This window comes from Nyctereutes procyonoides, unplaced genomic scaffold (assembly GCF_905146905.1).
Source record: "Nyctereutes procyonoides isolate TBG_1078 unplaced genomic scaffold, NYPRO_anot_genome, whole genome shotgun sequence".
NCBI lineage: Eukaryota > Metazoa > Chordata > Mammalia > Carnivora > Canidae > Nyctereutes > Nyctereutes procyonoides.
This window is the reverse complement of record NW_026575140.1, coordinates 6,510,769-6,526,470: the sequence shown is the minus strand read 5'-3', so window position 1 is coordinate 6,526,470 and position 15,702 is coordinate 6,510,769. Positions and strand designations below refer to the sequence as shown.

Here is a 15,702-nt window from a genome sequence, read left to right as displayed (position 1 = left end):
GGGGCCTGGGGCGGACCTGTGCCCCCAGGAGAGGGCTCCCAGCCCGGGTGAGCGCCCCTGGGAACACGGGCTGCAGGGAGGTCGGGCGTCGCCACCGTGCACCCTGCCAGGGCTGGTGAGGCCTGGTGAGGCCTGGTGAGGCCTGGTGCGGAACGGCTGCTCCGTGTCCCCCGCCTGGGACCGCGGGCGCGGTGGGGGCGCGCTCCGGGGCCCTTGGCTTGTTCTCTGCACCTGTTAGTTCTCCATCTGCTTAAACCGTCGCAGCCCTTTCTCCCTTGCTTCGCCTCCCAGAGGGCCTCGTTCCACGGTGCGAGGCCCAGCGGAGTACCCGCTCTCAGGCGCTCGGCGATGACCGTTAGTGTGGGATTTTCCAGCCTGCCAGCCTTACACGGAAGGATGCCTGCAAAAGCTTTTCATGTTGACAGTTTCTGGGCCAAGGGAAAGCGTACTTTTCAGTTTTCTTGCTTGACTTTGCATCTAACAGCACAGTTCTGAGGCGTGGATTGAATTAAACCTGTCACTGGGATAGTTTCTTCCCTTACCTGGGAACCCTTCCCCCTCCCCCAGCCCTGTGAGAATACAGCAGATCATTTTGAAATTTCGTTCACTGCAGCTTGCATCTTCACTCAACTACGGAAAACACTATCTGCTTTATTGAAGATACTTTTGTGTTGGGAAATAGACTGTATTTTATGATTACCGATCCTTGAACATACGACTTGTCCTTTGCTGTGGATGTTTCCAAGCACTTAGCTAGTAAATAAGATGACTTGTATTAATGCTTCTAGGCAGTTGGAAAACCGTATTTAATTTTATTGTGCAAAGTAACCATTTATTAGGAAACAGTATAAGACAAAGGGAAGAGAAGGTAGAGTATTGGTATTAGTTTCAAGACATTTAGATTTTATTTTTTTTTTTAATTTATTTACTTAGGATAGTCACAGAGAGAGAGAGAGAGAGGCAGAGACACGGGCAGAGGGAGAAGCAGGCTCCATGCACCGGGAGCCCGACGTGGGATTCGATCCCGGGTCTCCAGGATCGCGCCCTGGGCCAAAGGCAGGCGCCAAACCGCTGTGCCACCCAGGGATCCCAAGACATTTAGATTTTAAAGTTATATTCCTTTTTAAACATAAAACTATATTTAAGGGCTTTATAATTAGTTCTGACTAATTAAAACTAAGGAAATAGTCCTTAAATTCCTTCACAAAGCAAAAATCCACATATGGTACCGTAGTCCATTTTAATGGAATACCTAGGTTAAAAAAAAAAGTGGCAAAGCTGGTATATATTTAAATTTACTTTATAAAAGACTCTAACATTTGTTATTAATTTTTTGGGAATTTTATTTTCATTCTGAGAGTGAGAAAAAAATAGAATGGGTAAGTAGCTATTTCCCATTAACCATGTAGTGTTGGAGTAAAAAAAAAAGAATTCTAGAGTTCTGTGAGTCCTATTGTATTGCTTTAAGAAGTTAATCGGACTTGGATAGATTTTTCTAAAAAAATAATTTAGCATGTAAGATGCCATATCAGAGTTGCTGGTTATTTTAAAAATTCTTCTAACAAGTGATAGATAAACAAAGAGTTTAATAGTAGAATACTACGTTGAAAAAAACATGGGTTGTTAGAAAAGTAAATTTTTAATATTAAGCTTAGCTTGTGTGGAGAAATTGAGTTCTTAAGGGTATGTGTGTGTTTTAAATTTCTGATTCATGGAGGGATGACCAGTCAGAAATGATGGGATGAAAATACAGGAAAGAAAATAAGGAAGCAGAACTAGAAGGGAAAATGAGGAAGCAGAACCAGAGAGGATCAGTTAGATTCAGTTAACCAACCATTTTAATATTTATTTAATAAAATCTGTTGAATGCCTGTAGTACTTAAGCAAATGCCACATGCATGTATGTATATCTTCAAATTTAATTCTTGTAACAACTTTATAAATTAGGAATTTCTGGGGTAGCCCCGGTGGCGCAGCAGTTTAGCGACACCTGCAGCCCAGGACATGACCCTGGAGACCCTGGATCCAGTCCTATGTCGGGCTCTCTGCATGGAGCCTGCTTCTCCCTCTGCCTGTGTCTCTGCCTCTCTCTCTCTGTCTCTATGAGTAAATAAATAGAATCTTAAAAAAAAAGGAGTTTCATATTTTGTAGATGAGGAAAATGAGCCTCAGAGAAGTTAAGCACAACTTTTATCACATATTTAGGAAGTTGTAGGTTTACTCCCTGCTTTTCTGGCTTCAGGAAAACTATTTTTCCCTACTCCTTTACACTTATAATTCTGGAATTCTCAAACATTGATTTAAATTGAGAAAATAGGGATCCCTGGGTGGCGCAGCGGTTTGGCGCCTGCCTTTGGCCCAGGGCGCGATCCTGGAGACCCGGGATCGAATCCCACGTCGGGCTCCCGGTGCATGGAGCCTGCTTCTCCCTCTGCCTGTGTCTCTGCCTCTCTCTCTCATTCTATGTGACTATCATAAATAAATAAAAAAAAAATTAAAAAAAAATAAATAAATTGAGAAAATACCTTTATCTTATAGATGAAGTAAGGAAAATACAGATGAGCATGGCAAGTGAGGACACAAAGAAGATACAAGGTGAGAAATTAATGGATTATATATCGAATTAATTTTATGTCTATTTGTGGGATATACTGCAAATTATCTGACAAGATCCAGGAAATTAAAAAAATATTCAGCAGTTTACATACATATTTATTGTGCATCTACCCTGCCTGTCTCACTGACTTCAGATTACTGACCTAATAGGTAAAGGTAGGCTGATAATTAGAATACCATATGGTAGCTGGTTTAATAGAGATATGTAAAGAACAGTGGGAACCTGAGAGAACCACCACCAAATAGAGGTACAGGTTTCAGAGTCATCCTTAGAAAGATGGAAATTATGTCTATGGGCATGGAGGAGATTGACTACAGAGGAAGTATTAAAAAAAAAAAAAGGATGGAAAATGGTGTTCCTTAATGCACACCATCATGTAAGGATTTGGCTGAGGAAGAGGGCTTTCAAAAAAATGACAGAAAAAAACATTTCAGAAAGGTGAAAGGAGAGTCAGGAATGTGGAATTTTGGAAATCAGACTTAGGAGAATACTTCAGGAGAAAGATTGCTTGAGCTCACTGGTGTCAAATATCCACAGATGACGACTGAATTATCCACCAGATTTTGTATTTAGGAGATCATTTGTTTTATTAAGAGTAAATTGAATACATTTCAGCTAGATTGCAGTATATTGAAGTTTGGGTAGGAAATAAGAATCTGGAGATAGTATAAATACCTTTCTCTTCTTAAAAGCTTGACTGAAGTAGCACCTGGGTGACTCAGTGGGTTGTGTCTGCCCTTGGCTCAGGTCATGATCCTGGGGTCCTGCGATCAAGTCCCACATCAGGCAGCCTGCTTCTTCTGCCTATGTCTCTGCCTCTCTTCTCTCTGTCTCTCATGAATTATAATAAAAAAATCTTAAAAAAAACATCTTGACTGAAGATATATGGCAATAGGTAGCGGGAGACTATAATGTTAAGGGAACCTTGTAAGGGGAGTAGAGACAAGAGAATATATGAAGAGGGAATGGAGATTCTGGAGAGGGGGAGGTTGGGGAACCTGGAGAGGGGATAATTGTAGATGCCCCTATAAGACCATTTATTACACTATGGGAATTACCCCCATCTTTCTCTGTTTTTCTCCGTCACCAGATTTTGAGTTCCTTGAAATCAGAATCCACATCTGGTAGAGTGTATGCATAGTAGACAGCAAAATGAATAGATTTTTGAGAAGTCATGTGCCATTTGAGTTGTATGTGAGAGAAATCAACTCAAACTAATTCAAGCAAGAAAGGAAATATATCAGTTCATACCACTAGGAAACTCAAGAGTTGTGAGGAAGAGTTCTCCAAAGAACCACAAAAAGAAAGGAAATCATTCTGGACAGGAAAAAAAAAAAAAAACTACCAAAGTATACTAGTTGTAGTTACTATAGAAGGTCCCAGAACATAGGTGAATGGATTAACCATGAACAAACAGGTAGGGCACTGGATACCTGGTCTAATATTGTGGAAGAAGAGATAAGAATGAGTGTGGCAGGACGCCTGGGTGGCTTAGCGGTTGAGTGTCTGCCTTTGGCTCAGGGCGTGATCCCCCAATCCAGGATTGAGTCCCACATCGGGCTCCTTGTGGGGAGCCTGCTTCTCCTTCTGTGTCTCTGCCTCTCTCTGTGTGTCTGTCATGAATAAATAAATAAAATCTTAAAAAAAAAAAGAATGAGTATGGATGTAAATATTTTGTAGGAATTCTGTGTTGTGCAAAGTGGGGAGTTCTCTTCAGGCCTAAAATCTGTGTCTTTTTGAGGATTTATCTTGGCATTTGTAATATGCTTTTGTCCAGAGAGCAAGGCAATCCAGAGAATCCCAGATAATTAATGACCCTTTCCCTGAGAGCAGGCCTAAACAAATGAGTGTTTGGAATTGATGAATAAATACTCTTCACCTTTTGGTGGGGATGACTGAGACACATGGTTCCACGTTGGCTCCCAGAGTTTCCTTGTGGAGTGAAGCTCCAGTTATCCTTAATAATAACTTGCTTCTGTCCACCTTCCTGTCCTATCTCTTTTTCTCAAAAAAGTACTTAATGTTCAAATCCTTGTCTCCTGGTCTGCTTCTGGGGAAACTCAATTAAAATAAAATGGAAGAGAGAGATGTGGGATGGGGTTGGAGGTTTAAAAAAAGCTATTTGAAATAGCTGTTGAGGAAGATGGCAGAGGAAGCGGAAGGGTGTGAGAGAGCTGACCATGGATGGGATTGCTGAGTAGTTAGGGATTATAACTTGGAATGCATACCAAATATTTGTAATGGCATAATTAATTTTTTCCCTTTAGCAATGCCCAAATTTGGGCTGAAAAAGCAGAGAAAGGAATGTGTTTTTGAGTCATGGTTAGGATTATAGGACATCTTTACTAGAAGAACAAGTAGTCAAAGGAATCTTAGCAAATAATGGTTGAGGTGATGAATCATGGGATCTAGGATGAATAGGGAAGGAAATGAAACTAGAAGCCTCAGTGAACAGGAGTAAAGACATTAAAGATCTTAGGGGTCAAGGAATAAATATAAAAGGGACACCTGGGTGGCTTAGCGATTGGGCGTCTGCCTTCTGCTCAGGGCATGTGATACTGGAGTCCCAGGATTGAGTCCCACATTGGGCTCCCTGCATGGAGCCTGCTTCACCCTCTGCCTGTGTCTCTGCCTCTCTCTGTTTGTGTCTCTCATGAATAAATAAATAAAATCTTTTTTAAAAAAATAATAAGGAAGTAAGACAGTTGAAAGAATTACGGATAATATTCCAAAAGTAAAAAAATAGGTTTGAGAATATTACTGGTAGACCTGTTCTGACTAATGACAGGGGCCCAAAGTTTGGCCTTGAAAGTGAGTAGCCAAATTTACATACAGTTTGAGATTTAGAAAAGAGAAACTGTCTCAGGGATACCTGGGTGACTCAGTGGTTGAGGTCTGCCTTCAGCTCAGATTATGATCCCAGGGTCCTGGGATCGAGTCCCACATCGGGCTCCCTGTGGGGAGCCTGCTTCTCCTCTGCCTGTGTCTCTGCCTCTTTCTGTGTGTCTCTCATGAATAAATAAATAAAATCTTAAAAAAGAGAAGGGGGACTTTCTCTTTCCCAGTATCCATATTAGTTACCCAAAAGAACTGAGATTGGGGTTACTTTGGTCATTCAGACAACTGCAAAGCATACCAGTAATTTGATTTTTGTATATAGAATAGCTTTTTAAAAATATAATTGACATAACACACAATTTGCCCATTTAAAAGACACAATTCAGGGATCCCTGGGTGGCGCAGCGGTTTGGCACCTGCCCTTGGCCCAGGGCGCGATCCTGGAGACCCGGGATCGAATCCCACGTCGGGCTTCCGGTGCATGGAGCCTGCTTCTCCCTCTGCCTGTGTCTCTGCCTCTCTCTCTCTGTGACTATCATAAATAAATAAAAAATTAAAAAAAAAATAAAAGACACAATTCAGTTGTTTTTAATATATTCAGTGTTGTATCATCATTACAATCAATTTTAGGGCATTTTTTTTTATCACCCCCAAAGAAACCCTGTACCCTTTATTGGTCACATCCCCCTTCCCAACTGTAGGCAACCACAAATCTATTTTTTGTCTCTAGACTTGCCTATGCTGGACATATAAATTGCATCATACAATATGTGGGCTTTTGTGGCTGTCTTCTTTAACTTAGTACAATATTTTCAAGGATTATTCAGGTAGTTTCAGTATCTTCATTCCTGTTTATTGCCAAATAATATTCCATTGAATGGATATATCATATTTTGTTTATCCATTCAAGAGGTGATGGAAATTTGGGTTTTCACTGTTCGGAAGTTATAACATTCATGTACAAGTTTTTGTGTGACATGTTTTCATTTCTCTTGAGTATATATCCAGTAGTAGAATTGCTGAGTCTACGATAAATTTATATTTGACCTTTTAAGGAACTGCTACACTTTTTTGCCAAAGTGACTGTACCATTTTACATTCCTACAGCAATGTATAAGTGCTCCAGTTTCTTCAGATCCTTGGTCAACACTTGTCATAATCTGCCTTTTTAACTATAGCCATCCTAGTGGTATGTGAAGTGGTATCTAATTGGGGTTTTGTTTTGTATTTTCTTAATGACTAATGATGATGTTGAGCATCTTTTCATATACTAATTGACATTTTGTAGATCTTCTTTGGAGAAATGTCTATACTTCTTAATTTGGTTATCTTTTTGTTATTGAGTTTTAAGAGTTCTCTATATGAAAAAAAGTCCTTTTATGTTCTGAACACAAGCCCTTGATCAGATACCTGATTTGTAGATGTATTCTTCCCTTCTGTCAGTTGTCTTTTCACATTCTTGATATCTTTTGAAGCTCCAAAAATTTCAATCTTAAGTCAAATTTCTCCAATTTTCTTTTATAACTTGTGCTTTTGTATTGTATATACTTGAGTTTTTATTTTCTTCAGGAAGTATTGAAGGAACTAGGTTACATAGGCTGGAGAAGATAAAACGGAGTTGTAAATGTCATTAGGTGCTTTGGGAAGGGAGGGATTATAATAGAAAACATCGAAGTAGAAGAGGGGAGTACAGCGAGGAATAGAGGAATACACGAAGAAGTTTCTTGTTTTCTGCCTTTGTGCCTAGAATTGAAAATCACCATGCCCCATCAAAAATCCTCTTGTGTTGGGATGCCTGTAAAATCTTAAAAAAAAAAAAAAAAATCCTCTTGTGGCATATTGTTGATGATGAGTGGTTTATTGCTATCCATACAGCCAAACTAACCTTCTTATGGTTTCTATTAATGTAGAATATGATCAGTAAATGTTTGTTGTTGCTCCAAGACTACTTAGTGATAACTTTTGTACTGTGGTTTTTCTAACAAATTGAATCATGAATAATTTTCTTGAACCAAATTGTCAGTTGAATTTCTTTTAAGAGGAAGACTAAATATTGATTGACAATAGATACAAGTTTCTTTTAGTGTGTTCCTCTGTATTTTTACCTTTTCTCTTCATCCTATATTTTTGAGAACTTTAAGTGTTAATTCAAGCATTATGTCAAAATATACATACAATTTAATTTAAATCGTTAAAACCAAGAGAAGAAATTGTTTAAAGGCTATAGTGAAATTTTTTAAAAAAGATTTTATATATTTATTTATTCATGACAGACACAGAGAGAGGCAGAGACCCAGGCAGAGGAAGAAGTAGGCTCCCTGCCAGGAGCTAGATGTGGGACCCGATCCTGAATACCAGGATCACTCCCTGAGCCAAAAGGCAGACGCTCAACCACTGAGCCACCCAGGCGTCCCGATAGTGAAGAATTTTATAGGAAAATGGAAGTGCTGAAATCTTACTATACTCAGTTGTGCTAGTAGCTCTTTTGTAGATTCCGTCAGATGATCTATATAGAAGGTCATGTTGTACAGGAAGGCAGATAGTTTTACTACTTCCTTCCTAGTTTGAATGCCTTTTATTTCTTTTTCTCACTTCATGGCACTGGCTAAGCTCTCTAGTACGATATTAAATAGAATGTTAAACAGAATGACATTGGCTAGACTCCCAGTACAATGTTAAACATCTCTGTCTTGTTCCTGATCTCAGGGAAAAATAATTCAGTCTTTTTCTCTTAAGTATTATGTTTACTGTAGGGCTTTTCTTCTTCTTTTTTATAGATATACATTTTTAGATTGAGGAGATTTTCTTTTCTTCCAAGTTTGCTGAATTTCTTTTTATCAGAAATGAAAGTTGAATTTTATCAAATGCTTTTTCTGCATCAACTGAGTTGATTATATGATTTTACATGTTTGTCATATTACATGAATTGATTTTTCGTATCTTTAGTCAACCCTGAATCTTAGGATAAACCCACTTGGTCATGATGTATTATTATTTTAATATGTTTTTAGATTCAGTTTGCTAAAATTGTTTAGACTCTTTACATGAATATTCATGAGGGATATTGGTCTTAAGTTGTCTTTTGTCTCTTTCTAATGGCTTTGGTTTTCGTGTTAGGGTAATGCTGACCTCATAGAATAAGTTGGGAAGTATTCCTTTTCCATAAACTTTTGGAAAAGTTTGTGTATAATTGGTAGTAGTTCTTCCTTAAAATTTTTTTTAAGATGTTATTTATTTATTCATGAGAGACACAGACTGAGAGAGAGAAGCAGAGACACAGAGGGAGAAGCAGGCTTCCTGCAGGGAGCCTGAGGTGGGGCTCGATGCGGGGCTCTATCCTGGGACCCCAGGATCACGCCCTGGGCCAAAGGTAGGTGCTAAACCACTGAGCCACCCAGGGATCCCCTCTTCCTTAAATGTTTGAAAGAGTTTACAGATGCAGCCATCTGAACCTGGAATTTTCTTTACAAAAGATTTTGTTTTGTTTTTTTAAGGATTTTACTTGAGAGCGCGAGCTAGCACAAGTGAGGGGAGGGGCAGAGGGAGAGGGAGAAACAGACTCCCTCCTGAGCAGGGAGCCGGATGTGGGGCTCCATCCCAGGACCCTGAGATCATGATTTGAACCGGAGGCAGATGCTTAACTGAACCACCCAGGCGCCCCTACAAAAGGTTTTTAAAATATGATTTTAGTTTCTTTCATAAGTATAGTACTATTTAGATGATTTGTTTCTTCTTAGGTGAGTTTCCATAATTTATGTCTTTCTTAATGATTTTATTTAAGTAATTTCAACACCAAACGTGGAGCTTGAACTTAAAACCCCAAGATCAAGAGTTGCATGCTTTACAGACTGAGACATCCAGGCATCCCTAATTTGTGTCTTTTAAGCAGTTTGTCCATTTCACCTAAGTCATTGAATCTGTAGATAAATTGTATATAACTATCTTTTGAATATAAATAGAATCTATGATGATGCCATTTCTCTCATTCTGATATTGGTAATTGGTGTCTGTGCTCCTATTTCCTCGTCAGTTTGTCTAGAGATTTATCAGTTTTATTTTTTTAATAAATATTTTATTTATTTATTCATGAAAGACACACAAAGAGAGGCAGAGACATAGGCAGAGAGAGAAGCAGGCTCCATAGAGTCAGCCTGATGCGGGACTCGATCCTGGAACCCAAGATCACGCCCTGAGCCAAAGGCAGATGCTCAACTGCTGAGCCACCCAGGCGTCCCGAGATTTATCAGTTTTATTGATCTTCTCAAAGAAACAGTTCTCTTGTTTTTCTGCTTTTAATCTCACTGATTTTTGGCTTTGATCTTTATTTCCATTCTCTACTTTTAGTTTAATTTACTGTTATTTAGTTTTTTTATTTTATTTTTTAAAATTTTTATTTATTTATTTATTCATGAGAGAGAGAGAGAGAGAGAGAGAGAGAGGCAGAAACATAGGAGGAGGGAGAAGCAGTCTCCATGCCGGGAGCCCGACGTGGGACTCGATCCCGGGACTCCAGGACCATGCCCCGGGCCAAAGGCAGGCGCTAAACCACTGAGCCACCCAGGGATGCCCTAACTTACTGTTTTTATAGTTTCTTAAGTTTGAGGTCATTGAGACTTTTCTTAAAAAAAAAAACGGATTGTATTTATTTGACAGAGATAGAGCACGAGCACAGGTAGTGGCAGAGGGAAGGGGAGAAGCAGGCTCCCCACTGAGCAGGGAGCCCAACATGGGGCTCAATCCCAGGACCCTGGGATCATGGCCTGAGCCAAAGGCAGACATTTAACTGACTGAGCCATCCAGGTGTCACAAGTCCTTTCTTCTTTTATAATATAAGTATTTAGCATTGCAAATTTCCTCTCAAATACTGTTTTGGTAGCATCCCACAAGTTCCAATATATTACATTTTCATTTTTATTCAGTTCATTTCTAAATGACAGATGTTTAAACCAATGTAGTTTTATTTAAATAATATTTGAGTTTTGTATTCTTATATTTCATGCAAAGGAAAAACCAAATAATTATAAGTATTTCAAGTTATTTAAGGAACATCTTTCTTTTTTTTTTTTTTTTTAATTTTTATTTATTTATGATAGTCACACACAGAGAGAGAGAGAGAGAGAGGCAGAGACACAGGCAGAGGGAGAAGCAGGCTCCATGCACTGGGAGCCCGACGTGGGATTCGATCCCGGGTCTCCAGGATCGCGCCCTGGGTCAAAGGCAGGCGCCAAACCGCTGCGCCACCCAGGGATCCCAAGGAACATCTTTCTTTTATGTATCTTTACTGTTTGATTATAAAAGGAATATATACTTATTTTAAAAACAAACATAAAGATATATATCTAAAAAGTGAACTTTAAATGGTTAATTTTTTAAAGGAAACATCTGGTTTTTTAAAAAATGAAATTTTTGTTCTTTAGAAATGAAGACTGACCTGAACTTATTATTGGAGTGCCTGAAGTATCAAATGGACAACCCTTTCTCACAAAAGGAAGCTTTGGTCACTATTCATTCAATTTGTCAACAAAACAGTAAGACATGATAGTGTATTTTTATCTGTGATTCTAGTTCTTTAGTATTTTGATATGTGAAATATTCATGGTTCTTTCTCTTCAACTCAGTTACTCTACATGCTATGTTGCTATGTTCATGTGATTTATTTTCTCCTTAAAAGAATTATAATATGATTTATGTTTTGTTTTGTCTTGCACCTTATAGGTAATGCAGGTGTTTATTTTCGGGAAATTGGTGGTTTGATGTTTATAAAAAACCTTGCAAAGTCAAGTGAACATAGCATGGTAAAAGAAGCAGCCTTATATACATTAGGAGCTGTTGCAGAACAAAGTGGTAAAACATGAAAACTTTTTTCCATTATCCTTCAAGCATTGTGTTATATTTCAACAAACTACTAAAATAATTTTAGAATTAAATTCCTTTTTTACGTGTCTGGATAGTTTTATCCAGGTATTTATTTATTTTATTTTATTTTATTTTATTTTATTTATTTATTTATTTATCTATGTATCTATCTATCTAAATTCATGCATGCTAAAGATTTTATTTCATGTATTAACTAATGAAGGAACCAGTAAAATATGACAACTGTTTCAAAAGCAATGACAAAAAAACAACATAGGCATTTGGGAATACTGAAATAGATTTGTAAGTAGGCACAAACTGGTCAATATCCATAGAGCAACAGTAACAGTCAGTTGCATTTGACTGACCAAAATGTTTTCCCTTTCTGCAGTCAAGAATAACCTGGGGCACCTGGGTGGTGCAGTTGATTAAGCATCTGACTTTTGATTTCAGCTCAAGTTATGATCCCAGGGTTGTGAGATCAAGCCCTGCGTGGTGCTCCACGTGAGATTCTTTCTCCCTCTCCTTCTGCCCTCCTGCTCATGTGTACGCTTGTGCTCTCTCTCTCAAAATAAATAAATCTCTTTTAAAAAATGAATGACTTGTATTACTATCAGTTTTCTACAAATTACAGAGATGTAAAATAGCCTGAAGACAGTGAAAGACTCAGATAATCTAGAAGGGTGTGCTAGATTGGACATTCAGTACTCATTTTTGTTCATTTCAAAATCCTTCACAATTTTTCTTGCCATTAGTTGGAAACTTTTTTTTTTTCACTCTCTCACTGTGCTTAGCTTTTTTTTTTTTTGTCATGCAGAAGTCTTTTATTTTTTTCCAAAAATAGAATTAATCATTCTTTCCCCTTTTTGCTTCTGGATTTTGAGTCATAGGAAAGTTTTCCATACTCTAAGGTCCTAGGGGAATCCAGCCACGTGTACTTTTGGTACTAGTATAGTTTTATTTTTACTTTCATATTTTCCTTTTTAATTATCCTGGGTTATGGCATGATGAATGCTCCAGTTTAATCTTTTATCTTTTTTATGTGGCAGTCCAGCTATTCTAACACATTAAAAAGATCTTTTTCACATTGATTTAGATATTATTAATGTTTCATGAATTTGCCTATGTAGTGGGTCTACCTCTGGTTTTTCTATTAAGTTCATTCTCCATATATCTCCATATTTGAAACAAAAGACAAAGATAACTACAACATCTTGTATGTGGATAAATATGCTCTAGGTATGGAAATTTATGTAACGTATTCTTATACCCAAAATGAAGTTGAATCAAAATTATTGGTTTGTCAAACAACTTTCTATTCTTAAATTTTTTTTAATGCAACACTTGAACTCATGACTCTGAGATCAAGACCTGAGCTAAGATCAAGAGTTGGATGCTTAGCTGATTTGAGCCACCCAAGTGCCCCTAAAATTTTTTATCCGTAAATATTTATTCATCACTTGGTAGGAACCAAGCTGTGTGCTAGTCATTGGGATAAATGAGACACTGTTCTTGCCTTTGAGAGAAAGTCTAATAGGTGGTTCTAAATAATTGATAAAATACTAATTATATCTCTGTGTTCAAATCATTTTTTAAAAGATTTTATTTATTTTTTAAAGTTTGTTTTGTTTTGTTTTTAGTAATCTCTGCACGCTGTGTAGGGCTCAAACTCACGACCTCAAATCAAGAGTTGCATGCTCTTCTGACTGAGCCAGTCAGGTGCTCTAAAATGATTTTTTAAAAATTCTGTTTATTGTATTATTATATCACACACACACACACACACACACACAACCCTACTGTAAGGTATCATTTTGGTTTTTTGGAAAGATATTTTAATTTCTAGAAAGTTCTTTTTTTTTTTTTAAAGATTTTATCTATTCATGAGTGACAGAGAGAGAGAGAGAGAGGCAGAGAGAGAGGCAGACACAGGCAGAGAGAGAGAAGCAGGCTCCATGCAGGGAATCTTACGTGGGACTCGATCCCGGGTCTTCAGGATCAGGCCCTCAGCTGAAGGCGGTGCTAAACCGCTGAGCCACCCAGGCTGCCCAATTTCTAGAAAGTTCTTAAAAATAGCATAAGCATCATTTGTCTATTTTCTTTTTTTTTTAAGATTTTATTTATTTATTCATGATAGACATAGAGAGAGAGGCAGAGACACAGGCAGAGGGAGAAGCAGGCTCCATGCTGGGAGCCCGACTCAGGACCTGATCCCAGGACTCCAGGATCACACCCTGGGCCAAAGGCAGGCGCCAAACCACCGAGCCACCCAGGGATCCCATTTGTCTATTTTCTAAAGCAGGTTACTGAATTTTCTAAAATTTTTCTTTTGCTGTGTTTTACTTACTCCTCTTAAAATTTTTTGTCCTATTTGATTTTTTTTGTTTTTATTAGAAATTCTAGGAGATTGTGTACATATTTTAGAGTCTCAGTTAAGTATTTCTGATTAAGGTACTGCTTTTTTGGTCTGTTAATTGAGTAAGCACATATCAATTTGTCAGAAATTTTGTTGCATGACTAATAAATGTCAATGAAATGAGATCTGATTAGGACATCTGGGTACCTTGGTTGGCTAAGCACCTGCCTTTGACTCAGGTAATGAACTCAGGGTCCTGGGATCAAGCCCTGCCTAGAGCTCGCTGCTCAGCAGGAAGTCTGCTTCTCCCTCTCCGCCTGCCTGCCTTTCCGCCTGCTTGTATTCTCTCTGTCTCTGTCAGATAAATAAATAATATCTTTAAAAAAATTGAGATCTTGGGGGATCCCTGGGTGGCGCAGCGGTTTAGCGCCTGCCTTTGGCCCAGGGTGTGATCCTGGAGACCCGGGATCAAATCCCACGTCGAGCTCCTGGTGCATGGAGCCTGCCTCTCCCTCTGCCTGTGTCTCTGCCTCTCTCTCTCTCTCTGTGTGACTATCATAAATAAATAAAAATTTTAAAAAATTGAGATCTTGTTGAGAACTGTTTGGCAACTTTATTTTTTAAATTTGTATATTTATATATAATATATAAATATATATTTAAAATTTATACTTATGTAAAATAAAGATTTTATTTATTTATTCATGAGAGATGCACAGAGAGAGAGGCATTGATATAGGCAGAGGGAGAAGCAGGCTCCATGCAGGGAGCCCTATGCAGGACTTGATCCTGGGACCCCAGGATCACGCCCCGAGACCAGGCAGATAGATGCCCAACCACTGAGCTACCCAGGTATCTCTCTTTGGGAACTTTATATTTTGTTCAGCATTTTTTAAAACTTGTGCTAATGCATAGAAATTGAAATTTTTATTTTTCAGTTTACTGTCAGCAGACTTTGTGCACTTCAGAATTGTTTGAAGACTTAACTTCGTTCTTAACTAATAATGATTCAAACACAAATTTGAAAAGAATGACTGTCTATGTTATTTTGGTTCTAGTTTCAAATAATAGTAAGTACATTCTTTTGTGTTGTAGAAACATTTTTAAAATAATACATTGAAATAGCCATTCTCCCTTTTATTCTAGTCTTTATAAATCAGTATCTTTTTTTTTTTTTTTTTTTAAGTAGGCTCCACACCCAGCCTGGAGCCCAACTTAGGGTTTGAACTCAAAACCCTGAGATCAAGAGTCAGACACTTAACCGGCTGAGCCACCCAGAAGCCCCTATATCTTACTAACTTCTGAGAACTACTAGCTTTAAAGAAAAGAGAATAGCATATATTTGTTTAATATTTATTATAAGAAATAGGTAAAGTGATTTGTGTTATTTAAATATTAAATAGCATTGTAAAGGAACAGCTTTGAAAGCAAAGAGGGATTTGTTGATTAGTTTGGTTGTTTTCCACTGAATTAGCCATTTAGTTGCTGTGTTTACTGTATCAGCCAACAATGGCCTTAAATTCCATGTAGCTCTTAGCTAAAATTTCTTTCATTTTTGTAGGAAATTTGAATGCTGTCATTCTCTGAGCATTGACAATGTATAGTCGTGATTACAAATATTTCTCTATTGTAAATCTGTGTTTGTAATACTTTAAAGTGATTATAAGTTGCTTATTAAAGGTACTACTTAAGTGTTTTTAACTTCTGCAAAATTATTTATAACAAAAGCCATATTGGTGCATTACATGTCTTTTTTTGAGGGAGTGGACAAACACTTGTAAGAGAGACTGGTTGTATTACAGTTCTTACACAATTGTTCAGGTAAGAAAACATAAATTTTTTGTCATTATTTATTGCTTAAGATTTAAACACATTTGTATTAATTTGCTGCCTTTTTTTTAACCAAATAGGACAGTTCTTTCAAAATATGAGTTGAATTTGTCGGATAAAAATACATTCCAGAGCTATCAGTTATGGTCTTCAGTGTGTAGTACTTTGTGTGTCTGTGTTAACAATCCTCAAAACGGTAATTATC

At 37.7% G+C, this 15,702-nt stretch overlaps 1 protein-coding gene across 1 annotated transcript in view; it reads left to right on the top strand.

Moving 5' to 3' along the window:
- The first annotated feature begins 2,564 nt into the window (after window positions 1–2,564).
- TERB1 (telomere repeat binding bouquet formation protein 1) overlaps window positions 2,565–15,702 on the top strand; it is a 46,306-nt gene continuing 33,168 nt past the window's right edge. The window contains exons 1-6 of the mRNA XM_055304781.1: window positions 2,565–2,595; window positions 10,873–10,983; window positions 11,171–11,299; window positions 14,606–14,737; window positions 15,428–15,488; window positions 15,578–15,693. Of these exons, the coding sequence (XP_055160756.1) occupies window positions 2,565–2,595; window positions 10,873–10,983; window positions 11,171–11,299; window positions 14,606–14,737; window positions 15,428–15,488; window positions 15,578–15,693 (580 nt within the window). The remainder of the gene's footprint in view (window positions 2,596–10,872; window positions 10,984–11,170; window positions 11,300–14,605; window positions 14,738–15,427; window positions 15,489–15,577; window positions 15,694–15,702) is intronic.